Source organism: Nelumbo lutea, chromosome 1 (assembly GCF_056320005.1).
Source record: "Nelumbo lutea isolate HS-2025 chromosome 1, American lotus-T2T, whole genome shotgun sequence".
In the NCBI taxonomy this organism is placed as follows: domain Eukaryota; kingdom Viridiplantae; phylum Streptophyta; class Magnoliopsida; order Proteales; family Nelumbonaceae; genus Nelumbo; species Nelumbo lutea.
In genome coordinates, this window is record NC_142684.1 from 82,291,769 (window position 1) to 82,305,923 (window position 14,155).

The window sequence follows — 14,155 nt, forward strand, 5'->3', positions numbered from 1 at the left end:
CCTTCTCTTCACTTATTTTATTCTTGCCTCATTCTACTCTCTACGCTAGATCCAAGATCCAAGACTTAATGAATACATATTTGCCTGTATCACTCAAGTTGAAGCATCTGAAAGATCTAGGAACAGATAAAAAATGAAACGTGTTAAAGAAGTGAGAAATAGTTTAAGAGCCCATAACTTAAAACTTAATGATGGATATGGCAAAAAGAATAGTGGAACAGAATTCATGTGGCCGACTGGCCGGCCCCATATTATTGGGGTTGAATTGAATTCGGTATAGGGCTTCATAGAGAGAGAGAGAGAGAGAGAGAGAGAGAGAGAGAGAACTGAGTATAGCTGGATGTGGCATGGGTGTAAAATCCCAGTCTCAATGTCATTTCTATATTGATGAGTAGAAAATTATAAAAAAAAAAATAGATTGATTAAAAAATTAACTGATCATCAAAATTAGCATTTTTTAATTATTAATGAGATTTATATTGGTTTCTGAAACGTACCCATGCATATCTTAATTCTTTAATTGGTATTTCTTTAACATTTATCATGTATATCATAAGGTAGTTCACTATTCACATAAACTATCAAAATAATTCTTCTATATTTATTCCTTGTCAAAAGTTATTTGGGCCTTGGATTTTGTGTTATTTGATTCATTTATGGGATTTTTATGAATTCCACTAATGCATTCATAGATATTCGAATCATTCCACTGTACCACAGAGTGCATCATACATGTGCCCCACAGAACATCCTAATACAAATTTGTAAGGTGCAGATGAAAAACCTTACATTTCTTATGTATTTATGTTGTATATATTTGTATTTATACTCCTTCCATACTGAGTCTTAGGCTGTATTTGGTTAAAATTTGCACTAGTACAAATGCATGGGAGTGCAGATGAAAAAATTGTAAATTCTCATTTAATTTTGTTTTGGGTTATACTTTATTTTGCTCCATGTCTTAATTTACTTCATTTGTACTGTAATCAAACAAAATAAACTAAAATTTGAAACAAAAATATATCAGAATTTACACCTCAAATCATTTGCACTGCCATAGTTTTGCAGCAGTGCAAATTTATTTGCATTACAATCAAACACAGCCTTTGAAATATCTTGGGGCCAAAGCAAATTTTTGTTATCTTGTGGCAAGGAGTAAAATCGTTGGCACATTCTTCTAAATATAATGCTGTCTCTTCCCGCTGGTTTTGCGATTTTAGGGGGTGTTCTGAATTGTTTTTCTTGTTGGTGGTAAAAAAAATATCAAAACCATTTAGTTTGAAAATGGATTGTTAACATGTTTGTGTATGTATTTTTTATTTTCAAGTGCTTGAAGAGTGAAATTTTGTTTTCTTCCGGTAAACATAATTTTGATGGTTTCAAGAACGTGAAAACAAAACCATCTTGTTTTCACTTTTCAACATAAAAAAAAAAAAAAAGTAAAAAAAAAAATAGAGAAACATTATTCACACTGTAGAACACCCTCTTAGTATCTACATGGACAGATTCTTTGACTGGACTAGCACCTGACACCATCGGTTCTATTTATATATTGTACATCATATTAATGATGGATATGGCACTAAATGAAGCAAAATAGGGGAACAGGATTCGTGTGGCCCACCCCACATGGCTGGGGGAATTGGGAGAAGACTTTGTTGAATTGAGTTGAGTTGAATATATATATATACATATATATATATATATATATATATATATATAGCCTGCATGTGGCATGAACGTCCCAGTTTCAGTGTCATTTCAATTGTATCAGTACCCTTATCATCCAAGCCTTATCCTAACATATGGGATGGGGTTGGCTACATTAGTTCTATTAATGCTATATTTATTGAAATATTATTATTACTTAAATCACTTCTTATTATTTTTACTTATATCATTTTTTTAATCTTAGCTTTTGGATATGGATGAATAATTCCTTAACACCAGTATGGTATCAACTAAATAATTATAAAAATAAAATTTTAATTGATCATCAAAGCTAGTATCTTCCTAAGTGTTAATGAAAAATATACATCCATCTATATTTTACTTCTTTTACCCAAATGTTTAAAAAAAAATAACTCGAAACCAGAACCATTCTGACCACAAGTTTCTAGATTGGCATTCAACCGCCTGGTTTGAACGGACAGCCTGTTCTAATAAAAAATAAATAAAAAATAAAATAAAATATAAAATGGTCAAAAATGTTAAATGGGTCAACAAGTCATTGACTAATTCAATGGTTTTTGACCTGAGACGGGGTTTGGGGTAAAATGGAATTGATTTTTTAGACGATTTTCTGGTCAAACAGTAGTTCAAAAACATTGACTTTACCAATTTTTTAACCTTTCTCATGTATCATATGGTAATCCATTATTCAAATATTTCAAAAAAGAAAAAATCTATGATATAAATGGTATGGAAGAAGTTTTGACCAATCAAAACCCACCCATGGATTTTAATAAATCAGAACATATTCTTAGCCACGTTTAAGATTCTGTGTTATCGATTAGTTATTTTTCAGTTATCATATCTTTTTCATATTATAGTCGAACCCTAAAAAAAATATGATTCTTTTATGCTTATATCTTGTGTCATTTGTGCCTTGGATTTTGGTTGGTGTTGCCTTTTTGGCGTTAATATGAGATTGGAGTATCTAAATTTGGTGAGAAAGGATTGGATGAATGAATTTGATGGGTGTGTTATGGGCTGTGGGACCAATAATAACATCCCACCCCAATCATAAATGCAAATTAAGTAAGAGATTGATGATGAGAAAATAATATTAGATAAATTTGATAGGTGTTTGTGGTATCCATTATTTTGAGCCATACCAGTAATAAACGCAAATGAGAGTGAGGGGATCATAGGCAGGTGTGGAACTGGAACAAAATAATTAATCCCACATCTACAGGTATCAAATTCATGTAATACTCTCCCATTTTGCATATATGATCGATGATTGACATGGGGTGCTATTATTGGTCCCACAGCCCATAACACAGCCATCCATCAATCAAATTGGATGAGCCATTCCGTGCGTACGCCGTACGGTCTCTTTTCATGTCGATACTTTGAATTGAACCTTCGGTCGGTGATATATGCATATCTTGTAATGTTATGTTTTTTTTTTTTTTTTCAATTTAGAAACTCTCTCAATCAACTGGTGTAGTGGTGGCCTGCTAGGTGGTGTTTCCATTCTTTAATTAAATGTATTAATTCCCATTGTTTCTTCTGCTGGTTTTGTATTTCCAGTATCTACATGACTGGAGCAATGTGTGTGGAGGAGGTTTATGTTTGTGGTTGAAACTTGAAACATAATTTCGAAGTACCCGGCCGGCCGGCCGGTCATTATGTGGAACGTACGTACTGAACTGCATGACTTCATTGCCGCTTGTCGTAATCTGGAATTTCAACCTTGGCTGATCGATCAGCATATATGGCAACAATCTAGCTAGCTAGACAAATTTTGACAAAATAATTAAAACTAGGGAGAGGAGAGGACTGATGAATCGGTGGTGTAGACAGTAGAGACTCCACCACCCAAAGTAGTCCTTCTCTTGGGTTGCTTGACAAAACTCCGTTCGTGTCACCCTGTCTATAAATGTATGTGGTGGATAAGGGAGGGAATTGAAAGGGGAGGATGTGATTGATACGTGGCAATCACTCTCAGTTGTTCATTCCACTTGGCATGCATTCAGCAGAGGCGCCATCCTTTATGAATTTATTTAATGAGAGACCACGTACGGTGATCAAACAAACAATCCAGTCACAGACTCACAGTCACCCAAACTGATGAAAGGCCAATCTCCAACTCCCCAGTTACGCCATCCCTTCTTGTTTTTGGTCGGTTTTGGTTTATGTAATATCGGGGGGCGTCTTTTTTCTGACTTTTGAGAGGGGAAAAGTTGGTCAATAGATTTTTTATTTATATTAATTAAAAATTTTATGTTTTTTTTTTCAGATTTATGTAGAGATTAAGAAAAAATTATTTTTATGGGTATTATCTATCCGGGTAAGTGATACATATCTCCTATGTGTGTAAATAATTTTTCCACCTTGAGAGAAAGTTACCAACATTTGAAAAAAAACAAAAATGCCCCTTATAATAATGGATTTTTATGGATAAAATGATAATTACTTTATTTATATAAGAAATAAAAGAATATAGGTAAATACATTTACCCAAATAAATCTTTTTTGAAAAACAATTATCTAAATAAATGTATTTATTCAGATAAATAACTTACCAAAATACACGAACTGGACATATGTATGACCAAATAGACATGCACGGAATAACAATACTGAACTGACACTCCCTCCAAAAGTCTAAACCCACTTAACTAAATCTGCCTACTAGTGAAAACGATGCCTTAATTAACTCATACTCCAAATTCAATCGAAACCCCCCTCAGAGAGTCACAGTCACATGGAGATGAGTACATTGACTTGTGGTTGTGGAAGCTCTCTCTCTTTCTCCTTCCTACACTCCACGTCCGAATAACTTAGCATTTTTATTAGGCATCGTTTGGCTGATGACGAAAATAATTAGTGTTGAGTGTTGACTTACACATAACATAAACATAGTAACATGGAATGGAATACCGGAATTGGGTTTTCTATATAATTAATTTGCTGGCTTCAGTGTGCACCTGTCATTAATTCCACCATGAGCTAAGCACACTAATGTCACGTTAATCGATTGCTGCATTTGATCTCTTAATTAATTATCTATTTTGAATTTTAATGATGGCTTATACTCTAATTTCATTCCCCAAGTTCAATCAGTGTTCTAATTCTGGGAATTGGGTTAAGCAATAATAAACTGTGTTTGGTTTGATTGAAATAAAAGAGAATCTGAAATATACAAATTAACTATGAGAGGAACCCTCCTCACTCTCTCTCTACGGGAACGGTGCCCCCTCATCAAAAATCTAAAAGAAATTCATTTATTAAATTATTAGTCGTGCCCGCTCTGAGAAAAGAGCCTACACTACGCCTAAACTAAACTAAACACAGCGTCTAATTTCTATCATTATTCGCTTTGGCATCTCTTTATCGTTGCACATGGCTTGTATTCATATAAAATGCATCGGCAACGACAACGATTTTTTATAACAGTTGCTAATATCCATCCCTCCAGTGGACCCCCCCCCCCAACCAGAGTCCATAGTATACCCACAACATGATGGGCCTAAGTAAAGTCTAACAACAAAATCCAGAGGACTATGGGCCCACCAGTGCAGCCCGAGAAGAGAGCCTCTCTGTCCAGTGTGACATATTCTGCTCTCGCTCCCTTGTATTATGCGCATTGCGCAATACTTGGCGTTGGATTTTATCACTCCGAATTCTTTATTCTGAATCCTCCGCCGGAACCGGAGGATCCTGTACGTCACTTCTGTCTTTTACACCTACAAACCCACTAGTTTATCGTAATTTTTTCGGATAAGCATTACGACACTGTAGACTGTAAAAAATTTGAGCTAACGATAGATGATTCAATCGAGCGGCAACCCCTGAAAACCCTCAAAAAGCTCAAGGAAATGCGGTCTCCCTCTGTCAAATCAAATGTAAAGGTTAGAAGAAGAAACAGCTTTTTTTTTTTTTAATGCAATCAAACTATTAGTATTTACTATCCGATTTTAAGAACCACTGCAAACAAATCAATCCTTTATACAGACATCCATTATAACAAATTCCATTTCTATAAATAAAGAAACCCAAAACAAAGTCAAGCAGACTTAAGACTATTTTTTCCCTCTTCCTCCTAAATTTTCTGAAAGAAATGAAAAAACAGAAACATTTTCTTCCTTTTCTTTCTTTTAATGGGTTCCACGGTTAATCATCTCCCTGTATTGATTCAACGACTCCTGCCTCTGCAACCTCATCTCTTCATTGAATTTTTTTATAAACGCTTCCACCCGCCGGTTCAGCTCGTCTTGACTCAGCGACGGTTCTTTCCGAAACTTCCCCGAACCACCCGGGGACGGACTCAGCAACGTCTCCAGATTAGTACGGTCCCTGAACGTCTCTGCTTTCTTCACTTTCGCGGGGGTTGGCGCTTGCGTTCCCTGGCTCGGGTTGCTATGGCGACCGTGTGTTTCCCACGTCTCCGACTTCTTCAGATGCCTCGTCAGTGGCATCGGCCGGCCGGCCGTTATCGTCTTCCACGTGTTTTCCAGCGTATCGTTTCGTTTCGGCTTCGCCACCCGCAACGCCCTTCCACCTAATCAGTAGTCACAGTAAACAATGTCATCGGAACGTTAATATTTTCCCAAATACATTTCTATGAACTTTTTATCTAGAAATTGCGATCTCTATTTACGCATTTGTCTTGATCGAACAGTGCCAGAACTATGTAATTGGAAATTGGAATCTTTATATTTCTCCATAGATTTTAGCGGCAAATAAACGCAGTTTTTTTCTCATCACATATAACGGCCATAAATTATGAAAAACGAAAAGAAATTGAAAAAAAAAACAAAGTAGCAAAAACTGAAAAAGAAAAGAAACCAGAAGCATTCCCGCCGGGCGGCCAGCCGGATTCATGGCAATACGACGGGAAAATCTCCTTCCATCGCCGAGGAAATTGATGCAAATTATAAACAAAGAAAATGGGCTTCTGATAACGTGCACCAAGAAGGTCGGTACATGTTACCTTCTCGCTAAAAATCTTATCCTTATAATATATTGCCAATGATTTCAGAGAGAGAGAGAGTGTGTAGTAATACCTTCAGGGCTAGCTCTGACGATTTTCCGACCAAACCTTACAGAAACCAGTGGTTTCTCGGTTGGGAAGGAATATTCCGTTGGAACTTCCGTCGAATCCCTCCGCTGCGGAGTCCAAGTCGATCTAGAGATAACAAAATCATCCTCGTCATACTCCTCCGGAGCTCTCGTCAGAGGAGTTTTAACCTCGACAGCCTCTGCTTGACCCTGACCGTACCCTGACAAAGGCTCCAAAGATTCAAACTCTGTTGGAGTTTCCTCGGGGTTCTTCATCGCAACAACATCATATCCTAACTCCGGTCGTTCCACCACTACATGCTCGTCTAGAACTGCGGCATCCTCGTACACAGCTGTGGTGACAACAAAATCAGGCTGCACCTCGGCTTTCAGGGGAGCCCCCACCATCTCGGGCCGCTGCTCATCGACCTTCTGCTGAAACCTCGAAGACGCAGCTATAGTGATGATGATCCCGTTAATGACAACGTAGAGGTAAGGAGGCGTAAGCCACGAGAGCAGAGACCCCCATATCAGAGGAACCTCAGTAGCTACGAACTCCATTATCACCGGAACAGAAAGCTTTAGAATCACAGCCATGGAAACAACACCAGCTGAAATCAGCAAAACCTTGAGCGAGAGGATCCAACTGCTTGAGCTCCGAGAGAAGACTGCCATGTTATCCGGTAAGACGAACTCGGTGGGATTGGATTCTTACCTTTCCGTTTGGTTCCCAGTTGGGGAAGCTTACAAAGTGAGGCAGACAAGAGGAGAGCTGGAGAGAGGATATTTGAAGGGAAGCAAGGAGGCATAATATATGGGGAATGGGAGAAACTGTTTGCGATGAATTGACAACCGTTCGATGTGGAGAAAGATGTTCGATGGTTAAGCAGATCGAGGAGTGATGAGCTCTGGGCTTTCCTTTACTCATGCTCCTGGGCCCTGGCAGCAAGTTGACGGAGAGAGAGTTGTAGGGTACATCATTTCGGCCTTACTTCATGTGATGACTTGACTAAAATGTCCTTCTACAAACAACCAAATATCAATTCTCTGCCAGAAAAGGACAAAATAAAATTCTTTTGTAAGAGGGTTTATGGTCAGATAAACCAAACCCGGCAACTCACAACGAACCCGGTTCACCGTCTGGTTCAGAGGGCAGTTAGGTAATTCAAGAAGATTAAACTACTAAACAAGGGCTAAAGGGAAGCTAATCTTTCTAGAGAATCCAAACAGCGAACTACTGTTTCTGGGTTCTGGTACTAATTGAAAGGTGTCAGAGTATATGTATTTTTTGAATTTTAAAAAGGGAAGGGAATTTCTCAACGGTAAATTAAATGACCGTTACATACGGAAGTTGCAGGAGGATTCCTCGGGGCTCAGGGCCTGAGGCGCCGGCCTCATGCGTGCGGATACAGTTGGCACGTGCCGAACAGCTCGGCTGAAGGGCCAGAACCGACCAAAGCAAAAGAAGAGATTGAAAAGGCGAAAAGGTGAAATGTTACAGTGGGAGTTGTCCTACCGTAACGAGAAAGGCTAATAGATGGAAATTACATAGAAAGGTTGGGACTTGGGAGTTATATAGTAGTAAAGGAAGAATTGATGGTGTGGGTTGGTGGGGCCCAAATGATCAGTAGTCGTGCCTTTTATCCATCTCCTCTCCTCTCCTCTCCTCTCCTCTCCTCTGGTGGGAGGACGAGGCTTTTGTTTGTCCTTTTGCTGAGTCCGTAAAAGGAAATTTTAACATTTTAAAAAGGAAAAATGCAAATCGTTGTCAAAGCCATATGACTAGATGAGACTCCTACGCATTACTTGGTCACGTGCCGATCGGAACAGGCCATATGGGTTTTGGGCCCAGTAAGCATGATGGGCCATATGTTAAGACGATTTGTGGTTAGGTCATGGGTGGGTTTGGGCATCTAAGACTAAGAGCCATCTGATTGGGCTGGACAGGGCTTGGCCTATTGGTTTAGTATTGAGAGTCGGTAGGAGATCGTATTCAGTGCTCATAAAATGTGCTCACACCGGTTGCACAGTCTTTTATATCCGTGTATTGGGAATATTTCCGTATTTATATGTTTTTTTTTATGAGAAGATGTTCTTAATGCAAGGCTGCAAGGGACTGTACCTATAATGTGAGCACGGTGTTGTAAGTACCAAATCCGATTTTCAATTGAAGGGCTGAGATGATCTAAAGACAATAAATAGCGTGACTAACATTCACCATAAAACGTTAATTTGGAGGTTGGAGATTGGAGGCAGAAGAAGTAGGAGAATAGTTTTCAAAGACGAACCAACCAACCGATAAGTAGGTGTTGAAATAAGGACCACTTACTGTGGATTGTGTGTGGAGAGAAGAAAACAGACCACATAATTTTAGGTTTCAGGTGGAAAAGTAGGGACCTTGATTTGAAACGCAAACCCAAAATTAGGCCTCAGAACTTAACAAGCAGGCGTGCTCGTTTCTTGTGATGGTAACGCTTCAAGTTCAAACCTCGGACCGACCTCGCACTGAGAGGCAGCCTGCAGGGTTCGAGTTAATTTTCAATGTGGGCAGCTGAGCTTGGGTTTTTTAAGCTTAGTGCCCGTTTGGGATGTCCTTTGGGACGTGCGTGGCTTTTGACGTTTTGAGCGGGGACCTATACAGAAATGTCTCAAAAGTTGAAAGTTGTGTTTGGTAAAAATTTGGAAAGCCTATAATGCCTAACCCACTATTCAAATATAAAGCTACTTTGAATATAGCTTATCCGGAACACACACAAGTGTTCAACCACCAGAGCTCAATCAACACAACGCATCTCAAATGCAGAAACCCCCCTCCCAAAATGGGCTTTATATTTTGGGGTGAATTCCTTACTCCCTTATACCGGTCTGTGTTGAGTAGAGAAGCTGGCATCATAGGCCTGCCTTCCAGTTTCCTCAGTTCCTCCTACTATGACATATAAGGGTAGAATCAAGGGTTTTTTTTAATCGCCATTGATTCAGATGGTCGGACTGTTCAACCCAGGAATCGTCTAGGCAATCAGTTCTGTTTTACCCCAAACATGGCTTTTGGCTAAAAATCATTGAAAAAGTCAATAACCCTTTGATTCGAACGATTGAATCGTTGACCCGTCCACTCGTCCAATGTTTTCTGACCATTTTTTTATTTTTTTAATTTATTTGTCAGAGCGGGCCATCCATTTGAACCGAATGATTAGACCATCGACCCAGAAACCGATGACTAGAATGATTCCACTTCCGGGTCTTTTTTTAAAACGTTGGTTAGAACCCTTTTCATAAATCCCCATTGTTTCATTTAAATGGTTGAGTTATGTTTTTCCCTTACCAAGAAAACATAACTTTATTTTTCATGTAGTTTATATAAAACAAATTAGAAGGTGTGGTAAACAAAGTATTTATTATAAAATGGGCAAAAAATAGCTGAAATATTTAATTTAGATAGGTTTTATATCCAGTTTCTATAGAGAAGTGAGTGCAACCGAGCAATAAGAGGAAATTAATTGCACCCTATTTTTCAATAACTTAGTTCATCCATTTTATTAACTATAATTATTCCTCCTCTTCAATAAAGAGTCGTCGTCGTCATATAAGTCTTGTCCCAACTATACAAGCCTGGCTACATGAATTATGTTTCACAATTCCATCCTATGTTCTTTTTTTTTTTTTTTTGTAATAGAAAATGAGATTTCATTAAAATTTATGGAGGATACATAATTAGATAGTCATTAAGTAGGATTTGCATTAACCAGGAAAGCGCATTCATTCTTTCACAAAGATTAATGTTAAGGTGCTAGGCTTTAGAAGCTAGGTGGTGAGTTGTACAGTTTGCTCTTCTAGAGATACTGATTAACTTGCTATCCAGAAATCTTTCTTGGAGAGATTTGATATCACTTAATAATGCCCCTGTAGGAGAGAAACGGGATGAAGCCTCATGGTTGATAGCCTTGGAAGTATTTCGGGCATTCATTTCTATGTTAATTCTTGAATGAGGGAGATTACTACTTTCCTTTAAACCCATTCAAACTGCTTGGAGCTCAGCCGCTTCTACTAATGGACTTTGGATCTTTTTAGTTTTGGATTTTAAGAGTGCTCCTTCATTAGTTCTAACAATACAAGCAATTGTGGCTTCTTTTGCGGCTTCTCTAAAGGACGCATCACAATTGCATTTGATCCAGCCCATGGGAGGAGGATTCCAAGTTGCAAATGCCTCTGTCTCAAAGTCTCGAGGATTGTTGATGTTACAAGATGTATTATACTCTTTGAGCTGACTAATGCTTTGAGCTACTACTAAGGTTGGGTGTCTATCCACTTGATTGAAATGCCATTTATTCCTGGCTTTCCAAATGTTCCAGCATATGAAAAAGTGAAAAGCTATCCATTTTTTCCCATCACTTGAGCTCCACCAAGGAGTTTGCTTCCAACTCATTATCCAATCTTCTATGTTATTGTATTGAAAATTATCATATCGATAACTCATGGGGCTAGTAATCCATACTACTCTAGCAAAATCACAAAACCAGAGTAAGTGTTGAATGGATTCCAACTCATGGAAGCATTTAGGACATTGACCTTAGTCTGTAATATGGGTTCTCCCATTTCCGATTCTTCTAATTAGGCATTTCATTAGGAAATTCCTTTCGGCAATCACACTTCTCCAACCCTAAGATGGGTTCAAGCTTGTTGGAGCTAAAAGGAAATCTGTATGGGGAAATTATCTTGCCTTCATTAACTTTCCCCAAAGGGAGTCATCATCCTACAGAAGCTTACATGCTAATTTTGCAAGTAAAGAAAGATTAAAAATAGATAGGTTCCAAAAACCAAAACCTCATGATGTTTTACCACCACAAAGCCTCTTCTAGCTTATCCAAGTAGATGAGCACTTACTATGAATTTTCTGAATCAAGTAGGAAGGAATTTTGAAGTGACTCATTAGGTATAATGGAGTAGTGACCACTGATTTAATTAAGGTTTCTCTTCTAGCTTGAGTCAATAGTTGATGTTTCCAGCCCTTCATTTTGGACACAGTTTTTTCCAGCATTTTAGTAAGGTTTTCCTTCTTCTTCCCTCCCATTGATAGATTAAGCCCCAAGTATTTTACTGGGATGGCGCATTCTTTGATCCGAAGCATTGATGAGAGGATATGCCTAAAGCGCCGAGGAGTTTTGCTACTGTAGTAAATGTCTGACTTAGAGAGATTTATCAATTGTCCAGAGGCAGAACAGAACTCATCTAGAATACTTTTTTAATTTCAAAACATTATGAATATCAATTTTAATGAAGAAAATGCAATCATCATCAAAAAACAAATTCAAAACTTGGGGAGTTTGTCTTGAAATTTTTATACCTTGGAGCTGTCCTGAATTTGCTACTTGGGAGAGGGCAATGGATAATGCTTGAGCTGCCAGAATAAAGGGGAATGGAGACAAAGGGTCACCTTGTCAAATTCCTCTTTGAGCTTAAAAATCACATCTTTTTGTGCCATTGATCAACACTGAGAAAGTCGCCATTGATAGACATTGGTGAACTATTTTCCTGAGATGGGGGTGAAAACCTAGTTTCTCCATGAGAGCTAAGATGAAGTGCCATTCCAGCCAATCAAATGCCTTGTTCATATCAATTTTAATGGCCATGTAACAACTCTTACCATTTTTCCTTGATTTCAGAAAGTGGAAAAGATCGTGGGTGAGAAGAACATTATTTGAGATGCTTCTTTGATCAACATAGGCTCCTTGAGTTTGATCTATCAACAAAGGCATAACTTTTTTGAGTTTATTAACCAGGCATTTGGTTAAAATTCTATAGCTGACATTTGTAAGATTGATTGGTCCATAACCTGTAATCTCAGTAGGCTTCTTTGTTTTTGGGATAAGGACAATGTGTGTTCTATTTAGCTCAGTGCTGATTTTACCTTCTAAGAAAGCCATCTATAGAGCTTTGACAACCTCTTTCCCAATGTCATGCTAGAAAGTTTGATAGAAGAGAGCTGGAAAGCCATCTAGACTAGGAGATTTGTTAGGATTCATGGAATTAAGAACATATTCAATTTCCTCCTAGGTAAGCGGTTGAAGAAGTTGATCATTAATCTCTTCCGATATGATTTGTTGGATGTCATTTAGGATGTTCAGATTGCTTGAGGAGCCACTTGTGGTGAAGAGGGTGGTAAAGTAATTAATGATTTTCTATTCAATTTCTCGTTCAGATCTGGCCCAAAAGCCATCACTTCGCCTAAGAGCAACAATTCTATTAAATTGGCGCCTATTAATGGTGGATTGGTGGAAAAATCTTGTGTTCCTGTCTCCTACAAAAAACCACAGGACCCTAGACTTTTGTTTCCAGTGAACTTCCTCTCTTCTCAGCTCCTTAGAAAGTTTAATCCTTAAATTCCTTTCTCTGTCTCCATAGTCAGTAGAATTTGGTTGATTTTGAAGAGAAATGATCTCATCCTTAATCATCCTAATTCGACTTCCGATGCTTCCAAAGGAGTTTCTGTTCCAATCCTTTAAATGCCTCCTACAATTCTTTGCTTATAGTCTAATTGTTGTTGCGCATCAAAGCCTCTCGGGGTAAGGCTGCTCCAGGCTTTGTTGATGACTTGTTGACATTCAGGATGAGAAATCCAAGCTGGTTCAAAACGAAAAGGTCAAATTCCTTTCCAAACTTGGGGATAACAGTTCAGGATTACAGGGTTGTGGTCAAACCCTACTGCAATGCCATTTAACACATAAGCTTCAGGATATTCATGCCGCCAAGAAATAAATGCAAAGAATCTATCCAATTGTTCTTTAATTAAACCACCATTCCATCTATTGTTACACCAGGTAAATGGCTGGCCATTCCAACCCAAATCCATGAGACCGCAATCCTTAGTGAGGTTATTAAATTCTTCCATGCTTCAAGAAATTTTTAGTCTTCCTCCACTTTTCTCATGTATACTTGTAATTTCATTGAAGTCCCCCATGAGAAGCCAAGGTTCTTGAATTGTATTGTTGAGATATCTAATGGAATCCAAAAATTCTATTCTACGGTTTCTTCTAGGCTCACCGTAGACAAACATGCATCTCTAGGTGCTTTGATTGTTTGCTGATTGTAATCTGGTATCAATTAATCTATTTGATAGATAGATTAGAGTAATGGAGATGTCAGATTGCTAGGCTAGCAGAAGTCCCCCTGAATTTCCTTGTGCTTTGACTGCAAGAAAGTCTGTGTAACCTTGTCTCCTAAGGTATCGCTTAACTCTATGTGTAGCGATTTTCACCTCCATGAGAAAGATTACTTTGGGGTGGTGTTGTCTGAGGGTATTCCCCAATGAGTGAACTGTCCAAGCTCGCCCCATGCCCTGACAATTCCAAATAATGAAAATCATTTTCCTCGACAACCCTAGGTGAGCTCTAGGGTCATCAATCTTTTTGGTGGTGGAGCTTGTGGT

At 38.3% G+C, this 14,155-nt stretch overlaps 1 protein-coding gene across 1 annotated transcript; it reads right to left on the reverse strand.

Annotated features, from left to right (window-relative positions):
- Window positions 1–5,646: 5,646 nt before the first annotated feature.
- LOC148875722 (uncharacterized) lies at window positions 5,647–7,518 on the reverse strand. The gene is made up of 2 exons (XM_088965179.1): window positions 6,738–7,518; window positions 5,647–6,232 (listed from the first exon to the last, which is right to left on the reverse strand). The coding sequence occupies exons 1-2, from the start codon at window positions 7,405–7,407 to the stop codon at window positions 5,829–5,831; spliced, it is 1,074 nt and encodes a 357-aa protein (XP_088821305.1). The 5' UTR covers window positions 7,408–7,518; the 3' UTR covers window positions 5,647–5,828.
- Between the last annotated feature and the right edge of the window lie 6,637 nt (window positions 7,519–14,155).